Here is a 26,779-nt window from a genome sequence, read left to right as displayed (position 1 = left end):
GGTGGACAGACAGGTGAAGGACCCCGCCTCGTCTTCATGGAGCTGGGGCAGCGCCATGTGTGGGCACCTGTGCACGCGCACGTGGCCATGTCCACCAGCAAAGACGTGCTCGACAGTGCGTCACCGTGGGGCCTTCGCGCCGCCCCCTGCCTGGCCCGGCCTCGGCAGAGCGGGGAGGCCAGCTCCTGCCGGCCCACCCACGAGCCGGTAGCTCACCATGCTCTTAATCAGTAAGATATGTTTCTGGAATAAAGACCACATCAGCACTTTTATTTTCAAGTTCAGACAAGGTTGTTTTTTTTTTTTTCTTCCCAATTTTCCCTTCACATGGGTGAGGCTAATCCTCTTGCCTTGACTGACAGGTCTTTAGACTCAGCCGTACATGGAAAGAAGCAAAGAATCAATGACAACAGCATAGGGGAGACTTTTCTTCGCCGAGCTTTTCAGATTTCAGAAAGTCCACAGCCCGTAATTACCGATGCAAAATGTTGAAAAAGTGATACCAGATCGGTGGCTGGGCCGTCCTGGCAAACACGGGGAGTGCGACAGGATGGCTCTTGCCCCCGCTTTGTTTATCATACAGATTCTTCCCTTTCTTCACGGGGATCTGCCCTGGGAGGTGGGATGGCCCACAGGTAGACACTCCAGCTGGGGGAGAGGGGAAGCTCTGAGGGAAGGGGACCGGGAAGAGGAGAATAGGGGCGAGGGCCCAGGTAGGAACCAGAGCTCCTAGAAAAACCACTTAAATCCAGGAAAATGAAGAACAGGCAAAAGCCTCCCTGTCAGGAGTGGGGAGGCTTCTCCCTAGCTACAGAGTAAATAGTAGAACTTTCCATGCCCCTTCTTAGTGTTTTCCAGGGTATATTCAGACCCAGCCTCTGCTCCCAGAATTGAACCGACCTTGATTTAATAAAAGGGGTGTGGAGGTGGGGGGCAAATTCAATGCAGTAACTTTGTCAGGTGTGTGTTTGGGAAGGTCTCCAAGAACTAACATTTAAGCCGAGCCCCAAAGGCCAAGTCAGAATTGGCCCAGTGAGGAAGGGGTGAGAGATGGTTGCAGGGAGAGCTACGAGCAAGGCTCTTCCCAGGTGAGACTCCATGCGGGTCCTTCTGGCATTCTCAATGGGGTCATTCTTCACTGTGGGGCCTAGTCCAGGTACTGCTGGACATCTGACACCCCGGCCCCTGCCCACTAAATGTCAGTGATGGGGACAGAGTCGGGGATTGTGACAACTCACACTTCCACACATTCCTAAATGCCCCCTAGTGGGGGCAGGGGGTACTGCCGCCAGAGAAGGACAGGTAGAATCGGGTGTGCGGCCACTCCAGCGTGGGGGGTTGGGGCGCAGAGTGGAGAAGGACTGGGGCTGGAGATGAGGCTGTCAGGGGCGGGTGGCCCCTGGGTCCAGTTACCTTGAATGTCATACTGGGGAGTCAGCCCTGAAGAAGTTCGGGGAGCGGAAGGACATGACAGATTTTGCTGTACAAAGGTCACTGGCTGCCAGGTGAGGTATGCTTTTGAAGGCTTTAAGATTTGAAGGTAGAGGCCTGGGATTTTCTTTGTGGAAAGATAAATCACAAATTAAATTTCCTTAATAGATATAGGGCTATTTTAATTTTCTATTTCTTTTTGTGTCCATTTTGAAAATTTGTGTCTTTCACAGAAATAATTCAAGTATTTTTTTATTTTTTTGGCATAAAGTTATCATATTCCCCTCATTTTGCTTTAGTGTCTGTAGGATTTGTAGTGATGTCCCATCCTTCATTCCTGATAATTTGTGGGTTTTTTTTCTCTTGAGGAGTCTCACTGGGGATTCAGCAACATTGTTGATCTTTCCAAAGAACCAGCTTTTGATTTGATTGATTTTCCCTACCATTCGCCGATTTTCTATTTCACTGGCTCCCACTTTTATCGGTACTGTTTACGTCCTTCTAGTTAGTGGTTCATGTGCTCTTCTTTTTCTAGCTTGTGGTGGAAACTTAGATCATTGATTTTAAATTGCTCTTCTAACAAAGCATTTTAAAGCCCTACATTTCCCTTAAACATTGCTTTATATGCATTTCAAGAATTTTCATATATTGTGTTTTCCTTATCATTCAGATAAAGCTTTTAAATTTTATAATTTCCTTTTTGACCCACAGGTTGTTTAGAAATGTGCTTCTTAACTTCCAAATATTCAGATATTTTCCAGATATCTTTTTGTTATAGATTTTAATTTAATTCTGTGATGGCCAGTGCTTAATTCCGTATATAAGAGCATGCATGTTCTGTATGATTTCAACATTAAAATGCTGCATTTGGATAGAATTCTGTGAGTGAAAATGAAAGGAAATGCAGAACAAAAAGTAAGAATAAAATTTCCAAGCATTTTTAAAAACAAGCACATTCATTTTAAGATGGATTATGGTGGGGGCCACGTTTTTTGATATTTCAATTCTACTGAAATCATTGAAAGGACTGATATATTTTAAAGGAGCTCTACTACTTATGGCAAATTATATTATATCCAACTATAAAGACCTAAGATGAAAAACTTAGGTATCAACTTGAAATGTTAGTATAATTTTTTTTTTTCAAAGTTCTTTTTGGGAGATGTGAACAAAAAGTTTGAAGACAACTGGGCTAAATAATGAATAAAAGGGAACCTGGAATTGGAGCTTTTCTTTTTCTTTAAAATGGGTGAGACTTGAACCCACCAGAAAGGGTGCAGGAGCGAGGAGGCACCTGCTCACGGGGGCGGGGCCGGTCTGGAAATGCAGGTCAGCATCAGCAGAGCACAGGTGTGTGAAAGGCACATGCGCTGTGGTGGCCATTTCAAGACTGCGGTGCCCTGCTGTTTCCTAAAATGTCAGGTTCACCTCCCTGCCCCTGTGCCTATTCTGAGTCAGTCCTACTCATGAAACAATCTAGGGCACGGCTGCATAACCCAGGGAATACTGGAAGGTGCAGATTAAGGTGGATCCAAGTCCTTGGAAGACTTCCTGGAGGAGGAGAGCGTTATGGTGGAGCTTGAAGGAATGAGAAGGATTTAGGAGAACAGGGAGATGAAGGACTGGCACCGATCCTGTGGGAGGAAGCAGGGCGGGGCTGGAGCCAATCCAGAGCCCAGCCCTGGCTCTGCCTTCTGCTGCCAGAGCACCATTCTCTTTGGGTTCTACTCCCCCACCCCCTACAGGGGCCCTAGCAGAACAGCTGCCATTGCTGAGCATCGTCGAAGAGCCCCTTCCCGAAACCAGAGAGCTAATCCTCACCTTAATTCTTGCTTGATGGAGAAGAGGTAGACCCTGGTGCTCAGAGATGCCCAGTAGCATGCCAAGCTCACGGAGTTGGGAATGCGACCTGAGTTTGCAACTTTCCACTCTGCCAGGCTGACTCTTGCCTGGCCTCTCTTTTTGCCTCGTCCAACACATCTGCGGCCTCCAGAGTGAGAATCTACTGCTGGGGGCTCCCCACCGCCTCAGGCCACGGCCCGAACTCCTTAGGTAGGCAGGTGCCCCCTCAGCAGGGCAGGTTCCCCGACGCGGCTGTTGTCTCTCGGCCCCAGGCTGAGGCACACATTGGCTCCCGCGCGGAATGCCCTCCGGCCGTCCCGACCCGTGTGAGCTGCCGCTGGGAAGCCTGATACCCTCCAGCTCCCAGTGCGGTGGCTTCTTCGCTTACATGTCTTCTTCCCCACATGACACTGGGAGCTGAGGGCAACGGCGAGAGCATTGTATTGAGTCCGCCTTCAGCAAGTACTGAGCACGGTGCACCGGCATCCGTTTGCGAGGGCTGCCGCAGACTGGTTTAACAACAGAAATCCATCCTCTCGCGGGGCCGGAGGCCAGAAGACAGAGATCGAGGTGCCGGCGGTTGGTTTCCTCTGAGGCCTCTCGCCTTGGCTTGCAGGTGACCACCCTCTTGCTGATTTTTGTGTGAGTGTCCCTCTGTGTGTCTCTCTGTGGCCAAATTTTCTCTTATAGAGACACCAGATTGGATTAGGGGTCACCCTAACAGCCTCATTTTAATCACTTCTTTAAAGACCCCCATCTCCAAATACAGTCACATTCTAAGGTCCTGGGGTTAGTGCTTCAATACATGAATATGGCCAGGGGAACATGATTCAGCCTCTAACAGCCTGGGTACACAAGGGACATGAGACAGACACAGTCCCTGCTCTCACTGGCTCGCTAGCGTGAGGCCAAAGAAGCTACCAGCTGACAGTCCCCTTCCCTGATGACCTGGCCGCAGCTGCTCCTCTCGTCACCCTCCTCCCAAGTCAGTGCTCTGTCCCCACATGGCCCTTGCACCCCCTCGGACCCCCAGGACCCTAGGTGTGATGGTTCATTTTATGTGTCAACTTGGCTGGGCCGAGGGGACCCCGACATTTGTTCAAACGTGATGCTGGGTGTGGCTGGGGGGCGACTCTGGATGAGATTCACATTTGCATCAGTGGTTCCGAGTGAAGCAGATGGCTGTCCCCAGCTGAGTGGCCCCATCCTTTCAGCTGAAGGCCTGAATAGAGCAAAACGGCTGACCTCCCCTGAGAAGCGGTCGGGGGGGGGGGTCCTCCCTCCTGCCTGACTGCCTGGAGCTGGGACATCTGTTTTCTTCCTGCTTTTGGACTCGGACTGGGACGACACCATCGGCTCTCCTGGGTTCCCCCCTTGCTGACTGTGGACCTGGGGACTCGTCAGCTTCCCAAATCACATGTGCTGATGCCTGAGAATAAACCTCTGTCTGTGTGTGCATACACATGCTGCAGCCTCTGCTCCTCGGGAGAACCCTACTGCAAAGGTCCTGTGCGGTCCTTACCTTTTACAGAGAGGGAAACTGAGGCTCACAGGGACCTACAAACAGGCCTTCCTCTGGAGATGGCGGCTCCTTCGCTCCTTTTTTGAGCTGCAGGGGCATTCACCCGCTGCTTCCCTCTAGTCCCCAGGAGGGTGAGCTGCTGTATGGACCGACCAGCTCACGTGCACACTTGACCCAAGGCCTTCCAAAGCTCCCTTTCCTGCCTGCGGGACTTCCGCAGGGAGACTCTGTGATCCCAGCTGCCTAGGATCCTGGTCTGAAATACAGAAAGGCAGCCTAGGCCTCCCCTACGAATGATGTGCTCCTGTGACCTCTCCCAGGCAGGGAGTGGGACATCACAGGGTCTGTGAGAAGGTGCTCTGGGCTTCACACCCCCCTCCCCTCTCGGGCTCTATTCCCTGGCTTCTCTTTCATTCCCTACTTGACGGGGCTCCTGCCTGTAGCCTTCACCCCCTGTTCCTGACACACTCAGCTCCGGAATCTGGTGACGGGTCGGCTGCATCGAGCCTGACCCCTGGCACTTTCTCGGCAAAATACTGCATGTGTCGTCAGGCCTTCTCACCCTTTGGACACTCAAGCCACAAAACACCTGCCCAAACAGCCCTGGGCCTGCACGAGGCGGGGGCTGGTAACACTAGAGGGTGAGACTAAATCTCTGCCCTCCCGGCAACCACGCGAGGCTCGATGACCACTCCTCTGTGGTGGCAGATCCTGCTAGCTGTCCCCACGACCCGCTCTCCCTCCTTCCTGTGGTCAGGGACCACTTGCACTGAGTGGGCCACATGGCCACCCAACTAGAGACTACACGGTCCAGTCTCACTTAGGAATACGTGTGGCCATGGGGCTAAATTCTTGCCCACAGAACGTAAGAGATGCATGCCAAGTACAGACCACTTCCTTCAAAGGAAACTCTGTCCTTCTTCCCAAAGGCAGGAAAATAGGCCCAATAGGCCACCCAACATCAACTGCGCACAAGGGTGACACCGTAGGAGATGGCAGAACGACAGGACAGGGAGGAACCAGGCTCCTGCTGACCCTGAGAGCTCCCAGTACCCAGCCCCGCTTGCCCGTCTACCTCTCCTAACAGCCCGGAGGCTAGGACGCCAAGAGAAGTAAGCTTCATTCTTGGTGGGCCACTACATTTAAGGGTCTTTTGAGATAGCAGCTCAACCTGCACCCAGGTGAGAATCTGTTAGGTGTGACCGAGGAAACACATACAGAGAGAGACACAAAATCTAAGTGCACAGCTCAAGGCATTTTCACAAATTGAACACACCCACGTAACCACCTCCTCCCTCCTCCCAAAAGAGAACCACTGTCCTTCCTCCTATAGTTTAACCTGCTTGCCAACGTCATGGAAATAGTCATACGGTCGTCATTTGCGTGTAGCTGCTCCCCGGTGAGTATGGCCGAGGCTCATTGCCGTGGGACCCTATGCTCTGAATGTACCATGACTTTAGTCCTTGCGCCTGGTGGCTCGGGTCCTTCCCAGGTCCTGGCTCTCACAAATTCGATGCTGCTCTGGACATTGACATCTCATCTGTCTTTGGGTTCACCTATACACGTACTTTTGTTATGTGTGAACCTTGCAGTGGAAATGCTGGGTCACGCAATATGCTAATCTTCCAAGTTTAGCAGAAAATGCCAAATTGTTTCCCAAAGTGGTTATAGGGTTGTGCCAATTTCCACTTCTACCAGCAGTGTTTGAGAGTTCTGTCTGCTCCACATCCTCACCAACAAACACATGGTATTGTTAGCCTTTTTATTTTTAGCTATTCTGGTGGGTAGTGGTGGTATTTCACTGTGGTTTTAATTTGCATTTCCTTGATTACTAATGAGGTTGAGTACCTTTGTGAGTTTGGTGAAATGGGTATCTTCTGTGTGCAGCGCCTGTTGAAGTCTTGGGCCCATTTCTGACAACGTTTTGAGATGTAGTTCTTAATCTATTTGGGATATGAACCCTTTGTCGATTACATGCTTCAAGTATCCTCTCCCATTGCCTTTTCACCAATTGTGACTTAATTTTTAATGAAGTCCATTTTAACAGCTTGCACAACGTAGTCAGGAAATCAGACCCTATCTGTTGTGAGACGCTGTTTCCTAGAAGTTTTAGCATTTTGTTTTTCATATTCAGACTTGCAATCCATCTGGGAATTGATATTTTTATATGGTACAAGGTAAGGGTCAAGTTTCCTTAACCCCCTACAGATACTCAGTGGCCCGTGCACAATTTTTCACCCTGTCCCCATGCTCAGCAATACCACTTAAGAAACAAATGTATCAAGTGTCCATAGATGAGAATCTGTTTTTGGACTCTATTCTGCTGCTCTATTTATCTATCATGTGCCAATACAATCTTGTTGTAACTAATCTTGCTTTTCCTAGTTTTGATAACCATTCTTCTTTCAGAGTGTCTTGGCTATTCTTGGCTTTTTGCATTTCCTTGTAGCCTTTAGAATTTATTTAAAAATTTTATTTTCTAAATCTTTGTTCCTGGTGTGTAGAAATTCAATGAACCCTTGTATATTAACCTTGTATTCAGTAACCTTGCTATACTCATGAATCATTCTAACATTTTAGGCAATAGTATCCCAAATTAGTGGGATACTAGATTTATTATTTGGATTTATTAATGTCATGATTGGTTGTTGAATTTTTACTGTAACTTACTTTTTCTGCATGAATTGATCGTGATTTTCATCTGTTTATACAGTGATGTTTATTGACATTTAAAAAAATGTTACACCAATCTTGCATCCCTAAAATACAGTTTGTTAATAATATGATTAGGCTCTCTGGATCCATGTTCATGCATGAGATTGGACTTCACTTTTCCTCTCTTCTAATAAACTTTTCAGGTGTTGATATCAGGGTTATGCTGCCCTCACAAAGTGAATTGTGAGGTGTTCCCTCTTTTTCCTGGGAGAGCCTTGTCTGATTGGCAGTATTTCTTCCTAAAATATTGGTAGAATTTATTGCTAAAGCTCTCTAAGCCTGGAGTTTTCTCTGTAGAAGTTTTAAGATTAAATATTTAAAATATTATAAGACATTTTTCACTGTTTTGCTTCTTTAAAAAAGGAATTTGTTCATGTCATCTATAAGCTCAAATTTATTAGCATAAAATATTCACAATATCCTTCTATGGATTTTTAATTTCCATAAGATCTGTTGTGATAATCTCCTGGGTGCTTTTTTCTTCATTGACACAATTTTATCAATTCAGTGCATTTTTTTTAAGAACCATTTTTTGGCTTTATCTTTCCTGTTTATTTTTTTTAATTTTTAAAATTATTGTGGTTGTTTCCTGTTTAATTATGTTCTGCTCTTATATTTATTACTCATTTTTGCCCCCTTTAATTGTGTGTTTAAGTTATGCTCATACTACTTAAGGACGTTTAGGTGATTGATTTTCTGCCTTCTTTTCTCACATGTGCATTTAAGGTAATAAATCTCCAACTAAGAGTAGCTTTAGCTGCAGTCTACAAACTTTGTAGGTACTATTTTTCACGTGCATGAGCAGGGGAGGGGAGGAGAGGGAGAATCTCAAGCAGATTCCAGGTTGAGCACAGAGCCCGACACCATGGCACGATCCCACAACCCCAAGATCAGGACCTGAGCTGAAACCAAGAGTTGGACGCTCAACTGACTGAGCACCTCTTATATGTTAGTATTTTCATTAATGTTCACTTAAAAATACTTTCTAATTTTCATTTCTTGGTTTTGACCCTTAGGTATTTGAGAAATATATTGTTTAGTTTCTAAAACTGTGGGAATTTTCTATTATTTGATATGCAGCTTAACTGTTCTAGGGTCAGAACATACTATGTATGACTTTTATCCTTTGAAATGTTGGTATGTCTTATGGCACAGCAAAAGACGAATTTGGTAAGTGGTTCCACATATACTTTAAAAGATGCGTGTACTCTGCAGTTGTTGGGTGTGATGTTTTGTGGATATCAAATAGGGTCCACCCCACTAAGTGCATTGATTGAAACTTAGTATTCTTATGGATTCTTTTTGTCTGCTTATTTTATCACTCACTAAGAGAGGACAGACCCCCGCACGCTGACCATATGACTCCAATCCAACCCCTGCTGCAGACTGGGGCAAGAACATCCGCAAGTGGTCGTCACTAGACACCGGCTGAGAGCAGGTGATGGCCGCCGCAGAGGGAGGGGGAGGAGGGAGAGGCAGGGAGGGGAAGAGACACGGATGCAGTCACCACTTAGCTGACCAAAGGAAGGAAGCACCAGTCTAAGCAAAGTGGTGTTCATGTTAACTTTCTCTTGCTACTGCCTTCTTAGTGATACTTCAAGCCTAAGGTTTAATATTGACTTTTAAGTGTTATTACCAAAAAGTAAAACACCCATTATCTTTCTTCTTAAACTGTAAATATAGACATTAGACCTTGGTCACTGTATCCCCCCCTGTATGTCTCTTACCCCATCTTCTGTATTTTCCATCATTTTGTCTCTTAGTGGTTCATTTTGGCTATTTTCAACTGGTCGGTCCTCCATTTACAATTTCTCTCTTTTGTGGCTAAAATCAACTACTGATTCCTCAATTTTGGTTGTGTTTTCTCTGGTTCATGAATTTTCATGATTCCCTTTCATACTCTGTCCTGTCTTCTGCTGACATGTTCGATATCAATCTTCAATCTTCTCTTTTTTCTCTTTAAACATACTGAACAAGGTTGTTTTAAATTTGGTAACTCTGTTATCTTGAGCCCTTCTGTGTTCATTTCTATTAGTTATGGTTTCTCTTAATTTTCATATCATGTTGTCTTGTCACCTCATATTTTTTTGATTGAGTGCCAGAGAACATATATGGAAAATTATACCAATAATTTGAGACCTAAGGTGGTATCTTTTTCCAGAGAGGATTTTTGCTGGCAGGTACCTGGGACAGCAGTAATCCAGGATGTCTGAAGGCACAGCACACCAGGTTACTGAAACTCAATTTCTGGGGCTGAAATATTTGAAACTGAGTGTCGTCCCCGGATTACTTCTGGTTCATGATCACTCTTCCGATATAGCTTCGGGGTCCCAACCTAAAGAAACAGAGGTCTACCAGGCAATATTTCCTATCATCTTGGCTCCTCAAGGCTGTGAGAAACACCACTCAGTCACTTAGCCTCTTGCTTCTCTCTCTGAAATGAAAAACACCTCGAGGAAAGAGCAGCCCACACACCAGGCTCATCTCCGAGCCCTTGTCTACTCCTGGGTCCTGGCCCTTAATTTCTGTGTCTCGTTAACTCCCTGGTACCTTCAAAGAGTAGTTTACAAATATTTTGGCCTGCTTTTTAGTTATCTTCAGGGAGGTTGGTCAGAACCATCATGGATTTAGAAGTGTTCTCCCTTTTCTAACATAAATAATTCTCCAAGAAAATCTCCTTTAGCCCCCCAACTGTATCTTCCTTCCTTGACCTCCCATAGTATGCATCCTAAGATGCAAATGAAGCTCTATGCACCAAGATGTTCACAACGACATTTATAACGATGAAAAACAATATAAAATGTCTAGTAACAAGAGAATGGTTAAGCCTCCTATGGAATATTTTGATGATGCAGCCACTGAAACTCTTTTTATGAGGGGTTTTTAGCATATGGAAATATCTTAAACTGTAATGTTAAGTGTAGGCTTATATGCAGGCTTAAAATGTGGGCTACATGTTGTAGTTGGCCTTCTTCTCTATATATACCCCTGCACTAGACAATCTCATTTATCTCCATGGCTTCAAATTATCATCTACTGGGCTCCAAACATGTATTTCCAGCACTGACCTGTCTTCTGAGCTCCAGTCTTGTATACCTAATTGCTTTTCAAAGTCATCTCCATTGGGAGGTCTCAAAAACATCTCAAACTTTAATTTGCCCCAAAGAGAATCTCGATTCTCTCTGCCCCTTCACATCAAACTTTTCCACTTTGGGGAGCATATAATCATCTACCCAGTTGCTCAACAAAATTTTAGGAGTTATTCTTGTTTACTTCATCTAGCCCATCCTCAACAATCCATCAGCAAGGCCTATGAATTCCAACACATGTATCAAATATAAACCTGTCTCTCCACAGCCACTGACTCACACGTGTCTAAATCACCATCATTGGTAGCTCCATAAATTATGTCTCTGCTTCTGTTCTTTTTCCGCTGCAATTCATTTTCTACACAGCAGCAAGAGTGGTCACCGAAAAACGTGAAGTGGATCTTCTCATTCCTATGCTGGATGCCACTTAGTACCTTCCCAACACATTTCAGGTAAGATTCCAATTCTCTTGGCCTCGAAGACCTTGCATGATTGGACTGCTGTTTATCCCTCTGACCAAGTGCCCCTCACGCCACCTCTACCCGGTCACCAGGCACTGGACTCACTGGCCTGGCCTCCCTCCTGGCCGTCCACCACGTGAAGCTTGCCATCCTGGGGCTTTTGTGCTCGGCGCTGTCTCACTGTGAGTGCTCTGCCCCAGCTCTCCGCACAGGTCAGACGCGATCGTCTCAGAAAGGGCACCCCGCTTACCATCTGTATCACCACCTTTTCTTCACGGCGTTCACTGCAGTATGTGATGCCCTCGTTCTGATCTGTTTACTTGTTGATTCTCTGTCACTCTCATCAGAACTGAAGCTTCACGAGAGCACAGACTGTGTCTGCCTTCTTTGCCGCTGGACCCCCAGTGCCGGCCTGGTACACTGCTTGAGGAGATGTAGGCCCTGAGCAGTTAAGCAATTTATGTGGAGTTGAGATTTAAACTCGGGCTTTTCTAACTGCAAAGCCCACGTTCTTCCCATGGAGCTCCCCTTGCTCTACGTCCTGAGCCACAGTCCAGGCATTTCTGCTAGATTTACTTTCCATGCTTCTGGGAAAGAAGCCATATTTTCCTCCTCACTCATTCCCTTCTAATTAACTACAGCAATTAATCATTACGCATTACCTGCTGTGTGGCCCTGGGCGTTAACCCCTGCAACTCAACTTCCTCATCCACGAAATGGGATTAACCCTAGAACATAGGGTATCATTGCTCTGAAGATTAAATGACAAATATTCTCGAAGTGCTGAGAACACCGGCACAGAGAAGGCATCCCACAGGGATCTGCCGACCACACACACGACGTCTGGTGAGCACCTCCTGCGTGTCCAGCACTGTGGAGGCGGGGCAGCGGGAGGCAAGGTGCAGTTTCCATGTGCTTCTATCAGAAATACTCACAGTGAAGGTGCAAAGGGCCCGAAGATGCACGTCAAGCAAGAAGAGTGCTGGGAGGATCGAATGCTCACCACATAACAGATACTGTCAGCGTGTTCGTTAATTTTTACCCTCAGACCCTCCTGTGGGTCGGTGGTACCATGAACGCCATTTTACTGGTTGAGCAAATGGAGACACAGAGCTTACGGAGTCTGCCCAGTTACATGGGCAAGAGACAGGGACTCTGCACTTCTTCTCATTCCTACACGCACTCACTTCTGTTTATGCCTTTTGACCACCGTGCTTTACACGGTGGCAGCAAAAATTATACCCGTGCAAAAAACATCACGGAAGTTCTCACTGAACTCATGTAAAACGAGCAGGACACACTGTGCATAAATGAACGTACTTGATGTTGTTTAAACAAGAAGAAACATTTAATGTGATGTTTCTAATTTAAGGTTTTAATTGGAGCAACAATAAACAATGATCAAAACCTTCAAAAAGTCATTTCCACTGACATAACTGGCTGTGATGAGGAAAGTCTGATGAATGAGTTAATACTATCACCACTACATTTACAGAAAAAAAACTTACCTTTAAAATTCATGTAGGTTATAAATGGTAAATTAAATTCATATTGTAAAATATCATCTAAACATGATTTGATGTAAAAAAAAAACCAAATAAATATATAAAAATCTGTATGGAAAAGAAAAATAGATATTATATCATACAAACGCAAGGGGAAAAATGTGAATTTTGAAAACAAGGTTTTTAATTGATTTTCATATACAGGCCACTGGGGCTAGAATTATCAGGACCGTGGACAGCGCCCAAAGTGCCCTTTCTCCCCCCCACCACCTTCCAAAGGACTGGGTTTGTATTAGACTTTGAGTGGTAGGGTTCTTCCTCAACTTCTCTGCATTTTAAAATTCTGTCTCAATTTTATTGACTCTCATGTAAAAACTGGTTCCTATGTGCAGAACTTCCTGATGATGGAACATGTATTTTAAAGTCTTCCTCCTGCAGAGACTGGCATTTCTATTACAATGTCTTTGTTTATTCATTCAAGGATGGAAATGAAGGGATAGTGATGACATTAAATAACATTTCAATTCCAGGTGTTGGTAAAAGAACAGGCTATTGATGCCTTCAATAGGTAATAGGCATGAGATGTATTAATGGGCACAAGATATATATATATCTTAAAATGTACTGATTGTAGCCCAAATGACCACAATCACTTCTCTATATTTCATTTTGCAAAATGGGCATTTTTAGTAGTTTCCAAGCCCTGTGGCTAGATTCAGAAGTTACTGAACAAAAACGTATCTCAATATTAGCTTCTAAAAAAACCTCACAAACAACCCTACGAGGTGTATTCATGTGGACATATACATATATATAAAATACGGACAAATTATAATAGCATATTACTAAAATCATGCAAGTAGTTTTGAAACATTAACATGCATTGTTAATGCATTAAACAAAATCACTCTGCAAATACTTGGACTCAGTATCAAGCAGAAAAGCCTTCCCTCACTTTCTTTGATAATGGAACAGGCTAAAAAATCGAACAGCTTTGTTAGTTTGCTCTTGGAAGATAATATGGTCACAAAACTTGCTGCGACCATTCTGTCCCTTTACAAATGCTGTAAGGCTAGCCTGCCTGCCTTTCTTCTTCTTCTAAATGCCTGATTGAGATGGTGATTTAATCCTCTGCAGCAAGCATGTAGAACGAGGCTCTCAGAATGGCCAAGTGGTGGAGGGAGGACGGGGAAGCTGTCGGTTGTGCTGGAGGATTAGCCAGCCAGGGCGTCCGAGCAGCCACAATGCAGCTGTCAGCCTGTTTTCACTATGCAAGCCCCACATTTCCTAGTTAGAAAACACACAGCCATTACCCCGTTCTGTGTTCCCACACAAGGCTCCCTTTTGTTTATTTGTGTTTGTTATTATATGGCTTATACCGACATGTTTGTTTGATTCCACTGGTGTGCATACATCCATTGAGAGAAGAAGAAAAAGAAGTGTCTATTGCAAACTTGTTAAAAGGAAAAAGGGACTCCCACTGTTTTTTTTTCCTTTGGCGGGCCCTCTATTTAGAGGACAGGATGTTAACTCTTTGTGTCCCAGGAAAGAACGACTTCTTTGTGCATTTTAAATTTTGCAAAGGCTTCTTTACTGATGGAATGTCATAAATGAGAGAGAAAAAAATGTTATTCACAGATTACCACAATTCTAGAAGCTGAGTTTCTTCGGAGATACAGAATACATTAGCACGGGGGACAGCTTTCATTTCATTCTGAATATGCTTAAGCTGTTTTTACAAAAGCAATTTAAGTATGGCTACCAAAAAAACTTAAAAGCACTTTACTCTGGAACAATCAGTATTTCTGTAACACTTCTGGCTGAATCTTTGTTGTTTTTATTTTGGAAGATTCAACAGGAACTATGCAAAATCTCTAGATAGCTTTTAATAACTGGCTGTTTAGGAATGTTCATACATGACCTCCCTTCTAGAGCTTTTTTGGTTACATCAATGATCTGAAATTTCAGTGCTCGTTTTAATGCTCCAGCTCTAATATATGTGTGTATATATAGGGAGAGAGAAAGAGAGAGAAAGAGATGGAAATAGAAAGATACAGGTCAAATTTGCTCTCGCTCCCCAAAGCTACTTTTGCAACTCCGGAAAGTGGAGCCGTGGCCGGAATTGGGGTGGCGTGCTTTAGGAGACTGTGCCTTTGAAAGTGAACAAGACACGGACGCTCTTTAATCCTGTGGTCCTGCGCACAGAGTCCCCTTCACAGAGGCACGAAAAGTGGGTCAGAGGCAGGCATCCCCCTGGGAGCACAATGGTCCGGGAGGTCTCTTCCCGGGTGATTTGGAAAGAGAAGAGTTAATGGCCTGCAAGCTCTCCCCCCTCCGCTCATTCCCTGCAACGCTCCAAAGGGCCGGGCTCCGTGACAGCACAGCCCAGTCCCTAAAATGAAGATGGAGCTTCTCTATTCTTCAGCATCTCTCGAATTAATTAGCTGGAAATGAGTCTTGTCAATGTTTTGGAAAGGCAGAAAGGGTGAAAAGAGATTGCTAGAATTAATCACAGTGAGAAACTACTTCAACTGCCTGGCAGAGTACAGAAAACCCAACAAGCAGAGAAGAAAAGGAATCAGGCTGATTTGCCATCTGAAGGAACAAATGGAATCCAATCAAATGCTCCAGTCTTTGCCAAATAAGGGATGCACCCTCAAGGAGAAGAATTTATTATCTGTTGCCACAGTAAGTACAATATATTACTTAAATGCACACTGTATCCATGGGGACAAAGGCAAACCAGACAGTTTCTAAAGCAAAGAAACAACAGAATACTCATGTACTTTCACTTTCGAGCTTATCCACATTAAACTCTATTATCTAAAGGATTCATGTGTTCCTGAATTTGCACTTAATAAATCTTCAAACACTTGCAATTTCACACACTGCAGAAGACGAAAATCCAGGAAACAGATTCCAAAAATTCAGATATTTCGATGGAGAGTTCATTCACTAAGAAAAAAGAAACAAAATGGCAGATATAACAGATCTATTTATAAGAGTCATCCAAGGGGGGGAAAAAACACAAGAGAATTTTGGTCAAGAGCTGAGAGAGAAACCTGAAACACTCACTATTATATAGGGAGCTTCCTGTTCTTTTCATAGTAGCCAACATTAGCCATCTCTCCACTAGAAAATCTAGAAACTTCAGACCATGTAAAAATTCTGATACGACTTTTATATTTCTCCCCTAAAATGAGTTTGAACTTTTAAGACAATGGCAGCATAAAGCCTGAACAAAAAACCCAAAATTATTGGCAACTAAATTTCGGGCTTTCTTGGCCATTTTAGAAGGCAAAGTGCGCCCAGCCATGTTCTCAGGAAGGAACCCTGTCACAGGCCGAGGGAACGGGGAGGCTGGACCCAGAGGGGCTTGCTCTGGCACTCACCAGCGGAGGTGGGTCACTAGTAGGTTTCAGAATCAGCTTGTCACCCCTCTTCTCAACTTCAAAGCCCATCTTTTTAAGTAGGGATGCGTCCGCCAGTCCCTGTTCCTCCATCTTCGCAATCAGATCTTGGTTCTGACTATTGTCTTCGGTAAGGTTGCGGATGGCGTACACCACCCACTGGGTCAGAACTGGAGGCCGAGTGAAGGAATCTGCCAACGTACTTTCCCGTTTCCGAAGTTCACATGAGCGTTATTGGAAAGGGAGGGCAGGAACACAGCATCAGCGAACAAGTTCTCACAGAGCATGTTCTATATGAATATGCATCCAAAGAGGGAAGTAACGAGAAAGCTGCAACACATGCATTGTACATGTATGTCCCACGTGTGTGTACGTGTGTGATGTCCAGCACACAGAGGTACTTAATCAAGATTTGATGAACGAATGAGCAGGGAAACATCTGAACTCTATGATCGCACGCACACACACACACACACTTAGATAACCATGTTATTGAGCCACCAGAGAAAGAATAAGAGCACGACAGCGTTAGTCACAAAGATGCCAAGTTAGAAGCAGACAAGAGACTCATCTTGTTTAAAGCCAGCTCAGTTATAAATAAGAACTGTCTCCTAGGAGTCATCATGGAATTTCCCTCATTCGGCCGCATTTTAAAGATGGAGCTAGAAAGCCTTTGAAGGATTTGCTGTCCTTAGTTTGCATGCTTGTGCTCTCAAGAAAGCATCTCGTCCTCTGGCCTTGTTGTGCCCCCACCCCATTCTGCAGGTTCAGCATAGCATCCTTCACAGCAGACAGAAGACAGAATCGCTGTATTATTTACTGAGGTCTTTTATTCAGTGCCCAAGACCTGTGTAAATCTCAGGAAAGCATTAAACTGCTGCTCTATGTTGTTCTAGAAAAGACCGTAGAGAAACTGCCAGGGGTACCAACCCATGGATCCAGGGACGTGTAGGCAATGCCCAGGACAGTGGGCCCGGCACCTTCTGTTAGTCCGGAGGGAATAACGAAACACCTAGGGGGGAGTAAACGCTTTCTCCAATAAAGCAAGGCCTCCCTGCCCACAATCGGATGGAATTTGGCAAGAAAAACAAGCTCTTTCCCCCCAACTGCGGGGTGTTTCTGGTGCAGGCATTTCTGATGTCAGAATGGGGGCATCTGTGTCCCCAGAATGTACCAGCCTCTTCAGCCTGAAGGGTCAAAGCTTCTGACCCTGTCCTAGCTCCCAGCACAGCGGGAGGCCAGCACTGAGACCTTTCTAGCTCCCTCAGCTGGACGCAGGAGGCCACAGAGAAAGGCTGCAATGTGCATAAAGCCTGTGGCTCTTTCTTGTAGAGTCTGAGAAAGAATGTGAATCAAACTGCTTCCCTAGTTCAGTAACCTCAGAGCAAGGTAGTACAAAATGAGCCTGTCCACTGAAGTCAGCCAAGTGAGATGCAGGAAACATGGCCGTTTTATGTTCAGGACAGATCTTCTGGGGTTTTAAAAGGTTACTCCATCCCAGTCCCTCCGACACACCCACGCTGGTTCACAATCCTGACAAGGCCTTCGAGCTCCTCATGGCCCCTGATCACAGACGGTCCACGCTGGCCCTGCCTTTCCCGGCCTCTCCTGGCCCCTGCTGGCTGGGGCCATGGGCCCCAAGAAGAGGATGAGCAGATGTTTGCTGAGTGAATGACCCACTGGTCTCTGGAGGTTTACTATCAAAACCACTTGTATAAATGACCAACCTGTTCCAGATGGCACAGAATAGGAACGGTTGATGCCCAGCTGATGCTGATTCTATAATTTGGTGGGAGAATGTCCTTCTGCCATTTACCCGTCATCCTTCGATGATAAAGCCCAGTACCTTTATAAGGGCTGTATTTTCTTTCTGGAGATAGAATCCCTACGAATACTCAAATGCACAAAGCCTAATTGTGACTTTCTCCCCCTTTTCCACAATCACCGAAGCCCCACTCTACGCCGGTATAGAGAATAAAAGTGAGGATCCTAGATGACAAACACTTCTAACGTGTTAGTGAATTTCTGAACCATGAATCGTGTGCTGCCCAGTGATTTCTCATCCAGAATGACATCACTCTACAAATTCATTTCCTCACTCTGTATGAAAAGGGGGAGGCAGTGTCAGGACATCTGACTGAAGGAGCAAACAACTGAAGGGTAAATTTAGGCAAGAAAAGATAGAAGATTGAAGAATTTTAGCTCACATGTAGAATTCCTGAATGCTAATGACAGGAGCAAAGCACTTCTTTCTAAAGCTTCCTGGTAATTCACTGAAATGTGACTGAAAGCAGGAAACCCGAAACTCCCCTCTATGGCCCATGAGAGCTCCTGGAAACGGGGGTGGGGGGTGGGGGGGGCGGCTCGGTAATGGAGGAATCCGGCGTCAGCCTGATGCTGCCAGACGAAAGGCAGGGTGTCTCTGGAGAGTGAGCCACCTTCCAGAGCTGCACTGATCAAACTGTTACAGGGCAAACAAGACCCCTGCCAAGGGCCGCTGCGTACCTCTCCTGCCAGGCGCCCTTCGCGTCTGGGCTCCAGCAACATCCCCACGCCGGGCCCTGCCTCCGGACGGTGAGGGTCGGGTGTGCCCAGCGCGTGTCTGCCCAGCGCTCTCTAGCAGCCCTCGGCCCAGCGTGCTGCGCCGTACTCACCTGTCTGTGAGCCTCGCGAGGGCAGGAGCCGCCCCGAATCCATCTGTGCACCCCCAGCAGCCAGTCTGGCCCCTGACACAAAGCAGGCTGTGGACGCTGCAGGAGCGATGACTGTGTCTGTGTGTCCGCCCGAACACCCCGCGAACGGCGCCGGGCGAGGTCCGCTGGACGTCTGACCCCGGCAGCGCTATCTCCCACTCAGCCCGTGGGTGGGGCCGTGGTGACACCGCAGTGACCCGCACGAGCTCTGCTTTTCCTGCTTGTTCTCGGGGTGGTTTCCTGACTCAGGGCTTGGCAGGGTGGAGGGATGAGATGAAAGGAAACCCGTATAAATGCAAGCCAGGCAAGAAAGCTGCGTGCACCGTGTCCACAAAGGGCCCATGTCAACAGACCCCAGGAGAATTCCCACCATGTGGGCAGATGAGAGGGCAGATCTCAATCACGCTCATCGTGCCGAGGCAACGGACGCATTTTGTGAAAATCCTGCCACAGGAGCTTTGTAGCACTTCACCCTCAACGCACTCGGAAACTAAACACCGACACGCCGCCCAGTTTACATCCAGGGAGAGAGGAGCACAGGGGAGAACGGGAGCAGTGAAGGTTCCCGACAGGTGGCCAGCACCACGCCAGGAACAAAACGCAACAGCCGTGGACTTCTCGAAGGGCGGATGCCCGGCACAGCCACCAAATGGACAACCTAATAGAAGACGCAGTAAAGCCCAAAGCAGAAAAGGCATTTTTGTCTTTTTCCAAAACTGGCGTTCACAGGGCTGGAGGGAGTGTGCGGAGGGAGTGGAGGGGTTGGGAGAAGCACGGCCACACACTGGAGCCAGCCCTGTGCACACCCTGAAGATGAGAAATAACTGGACGGCAAACCCCCCACCCTTTTCCCTTAAATGCATGTTTCACATTCTTATATAAGGGAAATGGTAGTACTTCCTCTTTAAAAGAGGAGGATTTCGTGGAGTCGGAACACGGCGTTCCGCCACACACTTTTTCTGGGCAAATACAAAAGGCGTGCTCTGCGTCTCCACCTCCAGCGAGCTCCCACACTCGGGGCTGTGTTGTCTGGCTATAAATTAAGTGCCACACAGACAAGCTCGACTTTGTCCCCATTTCCAGTGAGAACATTTCTGCACTACCGACTGGGGTCTCTGACTTAATAATAATTAAAAAACCAAATTCAGTGGTTGTTTCTTTCATAAAACTTGGTTTGAAAAGAGAAACACTGAAACACAGCCCTTACAAACGGGGTCTCACGCACGAGCCTGGCTCATGAATATGCATGGCTGTCCTTGTTAGCGGCTGTGAAAGCCCAGAGCCCCGGGCAGCCCCGCGCCAGCCCCGAGTGTCACTAGGGAGATTAAAGCAAGTCCCAGTTAATATTCACATTGCCCTCTTGTTCCCTCTCTAAAGAGACAGACGGAAAGAAAGAGTGGGGGAGAAAATTAAACATCTTCTAAAGTCTAATCCTACCAACACGTGAAGTGCTTTATTGTGCGCTTAGCTTTAGAGAGACGGCTTCTGAAGTTTCCATAGCTACTACACACACAAGGCGTGAGCCTGTGGGCTACAAACTACCTTGAAAGAGCCCTGTCATCAGCACTCCGGAGCGGGGACGCCACAGGGCTGGCCGGCTCCTCGGCGGAGCACTCTGGTGTCTGGAAACAGGCAAAGAGGACAGTGGAGACGAACAGCTCAGTACTGCTGTGCTTGGGAAGGTGAAGGCCGCTCCAGGGCCCGCAGCCTCGGCCCTCGCTTCAGAACGAGCAGGCCCAGCACCGAACCCGGTGGCCTGGCACAAGTGAGACGATGAGGCGTTCGCGGGGCGCAAAAATGGGGGCCGGCAGATGACACGATCTAGAAAAAATACCTCACAGCGAGGATGTTACTAGTTAGCACATTTGTGTGTCAAATTCACTTTATAGATCATTTGAGAGAGCGAGCGAGAGAGAGCACAAGCCGGGGAGGGGGGAGGGGCAGAGGGAGAGGGAGAAGCAGGCTCCCCACGGAGCAGGGAGCCCAACATGGGGCTCGATCCCAGGACCCCAAGATCATGACCTTAGCCGAAGGCAGTTAACCGACTGAGCCACCCAGGCTTCCCCCCAAATTCACTTTCAGGTCAGGTGAGTGCAAACACTAAAGCTGGAACTGTCCGACGAGGAAGACTCCTCTAAGAAAGGCAACACCTGTCAGCTACTGGACCCGTGGCACTTACAAAGTCCTGCACTGCACGGGAACGCAGGGCCCGGTGGGGACAGGGACTCTGTTCCGGTCACCGCCGTAGCTCTCTAGCTGGAAGACTGCTGACAACGGGGGTCGGCAAATCAGGGCCTGTGTTTTTGTGCAGACACAAGTTTAGTTTTTGTATCTTTAAATGCTTGGGGAAAAAAAAAATCAGAAGACTACTACTGTGTGACACGTGAAAATTATTTGAAACTCAAACTTCAGTACCCATGATACATGAAGTTTCACTGGCACGCGGCCATGCCCGTTCATTTATGTACCAACTACGGCTGCCTTCTTGCTCCGACAGCTGAGCTGGGGGCAGACACAGTATGGCTGGCAAAGCCAAAAACACAAAATTTAAGCCTTTACAGAAAAGGCTGGTCAACCTCCGGCCTAGAACATGGAAAGCATTAGACAGTATTTGTTGAATTTTATAAACGAGCTTTTAAAAGTCCTGGCATTGAAAAACTTGTATTATTTAAAACAATTTACATATATTAAAAGGTTTCGCTGGTATGTGTGTATACATACTATGTATGCCGTATGTATGCATAATGCTTTAAATCTACACGTGTACGATGTATACACGTGCATCTAATATAATCTATACTCTGGATATAACCAGTAGACATACTATATTTCAGTATCTACATTTAATTTTTGCTTCCAGGATATATTCTTTAAAATTATTTGTAGGCAACAAATCTATTTACGGCAAGGGATTTACGTACTTCCTAACAAAGTAGACTATTAAACAGGGCAGAGAGTATGAAGAAACCTTTTACGAGGCTGGTCTGAGAAGAGGATGCTCAGCGAGGCCAGCCTACTTTAGCAGGCCTTCACAAAAACCAGTGATAATCTTTGCTAAAGATGAGGATGGTTTTAAGTAACTTCCATATCTAAACTAGTATCTTCACAGAATTGGTACAATTGCAGAATTTTTCAGAGTGCAAGAAAGGAGTTTAGTTTAAAATGGTTCGGGAAATGCTTCACATTGCTAAAAACCAAAATACTTCTACATGTGCCAAGTCTGTCAGCCAAAGAACAAGCATGGGACGCGGCACCGAACGGGTGACTTCTCCTGCTGCAATGACTTACTTCTGCCTTCGTCCCAGCCACTCAAGTCCGAGAAACTGCCCCCGTGGCAGGGGCGGCGTGTTCGGGGTGGGGGCGGTGTTCCCGGAGTCCTGACCGACCTCAGCCCTGCTCTCCAAGTATGTGCTTTCTGAGGGAAACCATGGCACTTCCCAAACTGCTGCCCAGGGACCCCCGGGCTCCCCTGAGCCTTGTGCTGGAGGAGGAGTTGTGCAAACCCCGGAGGACTTCCAAGTGGAGGTGGTAAAAGAGAAAGAGCTCAGACAGCCCAGGGGCGTTGGGGAGAGTAGGGAGGTGCTGAGCTACGGACGCAGGAGGGATAGCAGCTTAGCTGTGACACTGGGCAGGAGGCGGCTGGGCAGGAGAGGTCCTTGTGCAGGGACAGACCTGGAAAACACCACCGCCATTCTTCCCCAAAGCAGCCCTCGCTTCTCCGGCACAGGCTGCCTCCACCTCCAAATGCCGACATACTTCCCCTCACTTCCACCTTCGTCTACCATAATTACCTTCCGCTCTTCACTCTCATTGTGTCACTCAGCTAACTACATACTCTTCTCCGTCGGAAAATTAAAGCAGGAGTCTTTCTTGTGCGGCTTCTATCTGGGGTCTCCCTGCTGGAAACCGGAGTGTGCCCAATAATCACCACAAACCACCCATCTGGCTCCCTCTTCCTTCTCCAAATTGTTGGTCTATCTGGTTTCTAATTTCCCTCCGCACTTTTGTATTTTAATACGAGGGAACATGTGTGGGTCAAGTGTCTCAGCGTCGTGCCGAGACGCACTGCCCTGGGCTCTGCGGTGTGTCAGGTCTTAACAGCATTTACACATGGATGGACGCGTCCTCTCTTATTTGCCACTTACTGGCTAATTGTGAGTCCTGAGAGTGGTAAAAACAACAAGGCTACCAGAAGAGGGTGGGGGAATCTACAAATCGCCAGCTCTGTAGATTACAGGTCCCCAGCTGAAGAACACAACATAGTACTTGGGGTTAGCAGTTCGTCTTCTCAGAGGGAAAAGTCATCCCAGAAACACCGTCTCCGAGAGCAGAGACTGCCTGCTGGCCTCCACATCCCTAGGGAACTGGGACATCAAAGCAAGTGCCACAAGGCCCAGGAGAACAAACTGTGTCCACGCAAGTGTCAACCAAAGACGTTTTCTCTCCCGGCCTCACCCAACTCGGCACTCTCCTAATGGTTCTGAAACAAAGGGCACATTCTCTGTGCTTGGTACGCACAATTTACTTTCCGTAAGTGGAGCTTTTCCGGGGGAGATCCGACGGTGACCCCCTCACGGGCCTCCTCCCAGCCCGGAACGCGTCTCCACCCCACACGGCCCCGCGTCCTCAGCAGTAGCCACACGTGCGTGCACACCCCGGGCCCCTGACAAATCCCAGATGTCTAAAGCCCAAGCACCCAAGATGAGCCAAGTAGATGTTGCTGTCACCGCGACCAGCCAGCCTGTCCGTCTGGCAGGGGAGTGACGGGAAGATGATACCCTGCCCTCCGTCACCACACGCGCTCCCCACTCCAAAAGCTTCTGTGGCCGAGCGAGGGCCGCGCGGCAGGTATCTCACATCCACGGGGTTTTGGTGGTCAAGGATCCTCCGGCCCTGAAACTAATTTCGTACATTACGTATTTTGAACTCGTCTCCCTAGCCACTTGAAAGCAGAGTGTGGTATGAAGAGTCAGAGTCTGGTGTCCGTGTCACACAACAGGTTTTGGGATCAGAAACAACCAATACCACTTCTAACTTAAACCACACGAGAGGCTTCTGGGGCCATGAAGTAGTTCCATTTGTATTCAGGGCAGCCCTCCAATGTCGCTTCTGAGACGCCAGCGTGCCGTGTGCTCGGCCGGGCCAGAACATGGCTGGCATGTCCCAGACACTCAACAATTCCTCCAGAGCCCCTCGTGTCCCTCCCCTCCGTGACCCTCCCTCTCGGTGCCCCTTCTCAGGCTGCTGTCACCGGGTAAATCTGAGTCCTTCTACAGAACATGCGCACCTGTGGGCTGGGACTGCTGTCCTCGTCACTGGACCTCCTGGCACACAGAGGAGACACTGTTTAGCTATTTGCTGGACGAAGGCCCCTTGGTGCCTGCCTTCTCTCTACCTGGAAGTTCTTCCGCAGCATCTGGACCGTACGTGAGACGTTACTGAGTAAGTGCACGCAGCACTATTCACAAAGTCAGCCTTGCGGCTGCAGGGGCGAGCTGGCCCCGGCCGGCGCTGAGCTGGCTGGGCCTCACCGCGGAGACCACGGCAGGAGAGGGTGTGCTGCCCCTGGAGATCGCGGGGCCCTGAGGACTGACACGGTGTGAGCAGAAGCCAGAGGGAGCGCAGCAGAGACAGCCTGGGAGGGAGCTCAAGGCCCCGTCTGCCAGGCAAGAGGATGGTTGTCAAGTACGCTGTGCTCTCTGGGATAAAGGACTCGTCGGCTCACAAGCTGCCTCAAATGAACCTCTCTTTAGGGACATTATTGCTGCCTTCAATGTAAGCAAGGCTTTGCCAGGATCTCATCCCAGAGTCTCTCACAGAAGGAGCGTCAGTTTATCTGCATAAAACAGTCTAGAGGTAATAGTAAGAGAGCGGCGGCAGCCACCCCATGCCCAGAACACGTCAGGGACCATTCCAGGCACTCAGAGAAAGCACTCGATCCTCTACAAACACGCTATGCAATAGGTGCGTACTATCACCCCCATTGTACTGATGAGAACACAAGGTACAGGAGGCTCGGGCCTGTCCGCGGTCACACAACCGAAGTGGCCAAGTCAGGGTGGGATGTGGGCTCCAGCACCCACCCTCGGAACAACGCCACCCAGCTTCCAAGCACTCGTCAGTGAGCACACAGGCGAGGGGAGACCTCTGTGGGAGGGGTGGCCGGTTCTGCCTCCGGCTCGGTCTGAATGCAAGCTTCGAAGCTTTGCCTACGCCGCCAGTTAAAGGAATGCTAGGTGTTATGACACTTGAAATAAGGTCCCCGTCTCTTCAGAGAAATCCCAAAGGATAAAATGAGCTTGGAGATACTAGCGAGAATGACCACCTCTGCAAAGTAACTTGGGAAGTAGCTAATAAACAGTTCAAAATGAAATTAATATTTGGAGTAGAAAAAGTAAGTAGTCTCATCTAAATGACCAAGACCAGCGTTGGCCTAGCACTACCGATGTCCTACGTTACCACAGCATATCCGAGGGTCAGAGATACTTCTACGCTACCACGGCGACGTTAAAAACAGTGTGGGGATGCTGGCAGACTTCAGACGAGACACACAGCTACCGAAGAGTCAAGGAGGTTTCTCCTGCTGCGCACACCAGGCGCCGAGCATCTGTCGTCACTGTCCTTGACCCAGATGTCACCGGGGGATGGTCTGCTCCATGGGTCACCCGTGGCCGTCCTGGCTCGCCTCTCCATCTCTCCCCCTGCTCCTCGCCAAGTCCCAGAAAGTCAGCCATCAAGGGTGGGTGGGCCTGCAGACGCTGGAGCAGCAAAGCAAGCAGGGAAGGGGCGGCGGTTCCCATTCGTGCTGTCGGCTTCCGTTTCTACCACAGTGACAGGTGAGCTAAGAGCGAGTGCAGACCCGGAACGCTCGATGATCCCTGTTACAGGAGGAACTCTGCGCACAACCTCCAAGAGACATTTATAATGTGCAAATATATTCCACAGTGACTGGAAATAACTATCCCTCCAGATGACGTAAAGGCCACAGCTGGTTGTGGTGGTGACATTAAGTTCTAAAGCTCCTCCTGGACACTTGTCTTAAAGCTTCCAGAGTACCAGCTTCCTCACTTTGGGGGGAAAATCTCATTCAGTTATAGACACCTGATATTCCAACACGTTCTTCCTCCTCTCTAAGCTTCTTGAACATGACCCTGGTACAAGCACAGGGTGTAGACACCAATAAAGACTGAAGCTGCTGGTCACACACCCGATTGTCCGAAGAACTGAACCACGATCTAGTCACTCACACAGCTAACGTGAAGACACTGCGCTCGGTGCTGGGGACATCACAGCTCCCAGGACGGTTGCGTCTCTGCCCTTGCGGCACCTATGTTCCAGAGACCGACTCACTGGACAAGGGTGGTGGGAGGACGCCTCTCTGAGGAGGCACCCCCAAGCTGAGACCCACAGGATAAAAAGAAACCGGTCACCTAGTCACCTAGTGAGCTGGGGCAGACAGCTGTGGGCTGTGCATAAGCCACGGAGGCACCAAGAAACGTCGAGGGGGCACCTCTGTGGCTGGAGCGGGATGTGGGGAGAGTGGAATGAAATGAGGCAGAGGTAGGCAGACGCCACACCTTCTGAGGATTCAGGAGATGGTAAGGACTGTATTTTATTCCAGTAAAATTAGAAGCCATAGCAGGAGTGAAGTAGAAAAATCAAGACACTCTCTTGGGCAGCTGCATGGACAGCGGTTTGGAGCGAGGCAAGCATGGGAAGGGGGGTCCATGAGGAGCCCACAGTGGCCAGAGGAAGGTCATGGAACAAGACAGACCTGGGTTCAAATTCCAACACTGCCATTTCATAAGACGTGTGATTTTGGGCAGTTTATATAAGCGCGCCAGGGTAAAGCTGGTCAGGTCACTGAGGGGACAGCAGGAGGGGACGTCTGCGGTGTGTCTCGCCCCGCACCTGGTGCCCACCACCCCTGAGAGACAGCAGGAGCCCCAGGCGGGCTGTGGAAGCCCCGGCTCCTGTCTGGCCGGGGGCTTCATTACCCTCTGCCTCAGCTTCTTCACCCATTCAGTGAGGGGGACAAAGCCATTCCCCCGCGCGTCGGAGGACAGCCCAGGACAGAGACGAAGCTCTTGGGTCCTGGAGTCAGAAAGCAC

General features: G+C 48.0%; 1 protein-coding gene across 1 annotated transcript in view; it reads right to left on the bottom strand.

Moving 5' to 3' along the window:
• Positions 1-14,132: 14,132 nt before the first annotated feature.
• Positions 14,133-26,779, bottom strand: part of ATXN10 (ataxin 10) — a 163,632-nt gene continuing 150,985 nt past the window's right edge. The window contains exons 11-12 of the mRNA XM_032416715.1: positions 15,958-16,145; positions 14,133-15,520 (exon numbers count right to left, since the gene is read on the bottom strand). Of these exons, the coding sequence (XP_032272606.1) occupies positions 15,518-15,520; positions 15,958-16,145 (191 nt within the window). The 3' untranslated portion in view covers positions 14,133-15,517. The remainder of the gene's footprint in view (positions 15,521-15,957; positions 16,146-26,779) is intronic.

The sequence above is a fragment of the Phoca vitulina genome, unplaced genomic scaffold (genome assembly GCF_004348235.1).
Source record: "Phoca vitulina isolate PV1807 unplaced genomic scaffold, GSC_HSeal_1.0 scaffold19, whole genome shotgun sequence".
Lineage (NCBI taxonomy): Eukaryota > Metazoa > Chordata > Mammalia > Carnivora > Phocidae > Phoca > Phoca vitulina.
The sequence above is the reverse complement of the archived record's forward strand: the minus strand, read 5'-3'. Positions and strand labels throughout refer to the sequence as shown.